The 2308-nt window shown below is 34.8% G+C and overlaps 1 protein-coding gene across 1 annotated transcript in view; it reads left to right on the forward strand.

The window, feature by feature from the left end:
- The window catches only part of exosc5 (exosome component 5), a 3925-nt gene extending 3026 nt beyond the window's left edge, over window positions 1-899 (forward strand). The window contains exons 4-6 of the mRNA XM_084125268.1: window positions 292-432; window positions 511-600; window positions 782-899. Of these exons, the coding sequence (XP_083981394.1) occupies window positions 292-432; window positions 511-600; window positions 782-877 (327 nt within the window). The 3' untranslated portion in view covers window positions 878-899. The remainder of the gene's footprint in view (window positions 1-291; window positions 433-510; window positions 601-781) is intronic.
- The last annotated feature ends 1409 nt before the right edge of the window (window positions 900-2308 follow it).

Below are 2308 nucleotides of genomic sequence, written 5' to 3' on the forward strand. Positions count from 1 at the left end.
AATGAATCCTGAAAAAAAGTTTTCAACATTTATAGTAATCAGAAATGTTTCTTGAGCAGCAAATCATCATATTAGAATGATTTCTGAAGGATCATGATGCTGAAAATTCAGCTTTGATCACAGGAACAAATTACATTTCAAAATGTATTACAATGGAAAACCATTATTTTAAATTGTAGTATTACTGTATTTTTGATCAAATAAATGCAGCCTTGGTGAGCATTAAAAACTCTTTGCATCCACAGACTTTTGAGCGGTGTCCATTAATGTCATTCCTTATCTAAGCGTCAGCTGCTGTCGTGCTGCCTGAACGCTGCCTGTATGGCTCTGATGGACGCAGGGCTTCCCATGAGCCTCCTGTTCTGTGGCGTGACCTGCGCTATTAGCGAAGAGGGCCAGATAATCACAGACCCCTCGGCTCAGCAGGAGAAGGTACGCTGCACTTCCGACTCAAACCATACCGCACAAGTTAAGCTCTTGATCCGTGTCTCTTTATGTTTTCTTTTCCAGGAAAGTCGAGCGTTGTTAACATTTGCTATTGATAGCGTTGAGCGCGGTGTTTTGATGTCATCAACTTCAGGCTCTTTTTCAGTCCACGAGGTGAGCTCGGATACAGCGCTTCTTGCATGTGATTCATTGCTCTGTTTGTGCTGATGATACATGGGTACTTGTGTGTGTGTGTGTGTGTGTGTGTGTGTGTGTGTGTGTGTGTGTGTGTGTTTCATAACCTGCTCGAATTTTCTGCAAGGCAATGACATAAATGTGTTTTCTTCCTACACAGCTGCAGCAGTGTATCGCACTCAGTCAGAAAGCTTCTGAACAAATCTTCCAGTTTTATAGGGACTCTGTCAAACGGCGATATTCAAAAATACAATAAAACATGATTATTAAGATTTTTACTTTGAGTTTGCATTGTCATTTCTTCACTTATTTTCACTAGATATGATATAATAAACTGTTCTATGTATAGGGCTGCCCTCTAATAGTCCACTAAACATTAGTAGAAGAGGCTTATAATATCTTAGGAAGGATATTTGGAAGAATATTGGTAATCAAACATTTAGCGTCTGGTTCCCAACATTCTTCAAAATATCTTTTTTTTTTTGCGTTCAACATTTGAACAGGATAAAGATGTCCAAATGTTTCTTTTTTTATTTACATATAAAACATTTTTAATTTAGTACAGCCCTTCAGAAGATACTTACGTTTCCCAGAAGACAAATCTTCTTCTATTACCTTGATCTTCATATTCAAAAAGGAAGATCATTGGTCAGTTTAATTGCTCTGGACAAACAAGAACAACCATCATAAAACAAAAAAACAAGGGCACATAAACTTTTGAACAGGGTCATTTTTATAAATTCAGCTTTCTTTTTTTGTCTTGTGGACTATATGTAAACATCTTTGATGTAAAATATCTTATTCAGGACAGTACTAAATAAAAAATAACATGCATTTTGTATGATCCCTATTAAAATTATTCACATTTTCACAGATTCTGCAAGGGGTTCACAAACTTTCAAACATCATTGTATGTATGTATATGTGTCTATATATATATATATATATATATATATATATATATATATATATATATATATATATATAATTTTTTTGTTTGTTTTTTTTACAGTGAATTATATTGTACTAAAACTGGATGATTTTCTGACTCCGTTATCATTGCATATGCGTAATATATGAGCGTGTTATGACCCAGCCTACACGCTTTCACCCATAAAGCTTTACACATCAGTTTGTTGACTCAAAGATGCTATTTTGATCATTTCAAGCTTGTGTATTTTCTAGCTCATTTGCATAATTTCTCTTTGGTGCCATAATGAAAAACAGGGTTTTTATGCACAGCTAATTATAATATAAAACTATTGCGAGTGCACTGTAAATAGCCAAATTGCTACCCAGCTGTTGTAGTTTCTGTCCTGAAATAGCTACTAAATAGCTGGATGTCTAAAACAAATCATATTAGGTAAAATAGACCATAATGCTGCTTTTATTGTGTAACTCAAAAACACGTTTGAACTTAAAATAGCAATTTAAGCACTTTAAGCCTTGGGAACTGTAGCTTTCACGAATGAAAGAGTGATAGAGGCTTTCATTAGACTGTAAGCTGGGTCAGTGAGAACATTATTACACAGTATATTAATATGCATTATCATTAATTGCTGTTCATCGCAGCGGTGTTTGATGTTTCATTTAGTTTCTCTAGAGATTGTAATGAGTGTCATTAAAACACGCAGGCACTTTCCACAACAACAGTGCAATCACAAACATTTCCAAAGGCAAATCCAAA

The sequence above is a fragment of the Abramis brama genome (assembly GCF_963993115.1).
Source record: "Abramis brama genome assembly, chromosome: 9".
NCBI classification, from domain to species: domain Eukaryota; kingdom Metazoa; phylum Chordata; class Actinopteri; order Cypriniformes; family Leuciscidae; genus Abramis; species Abramis brama.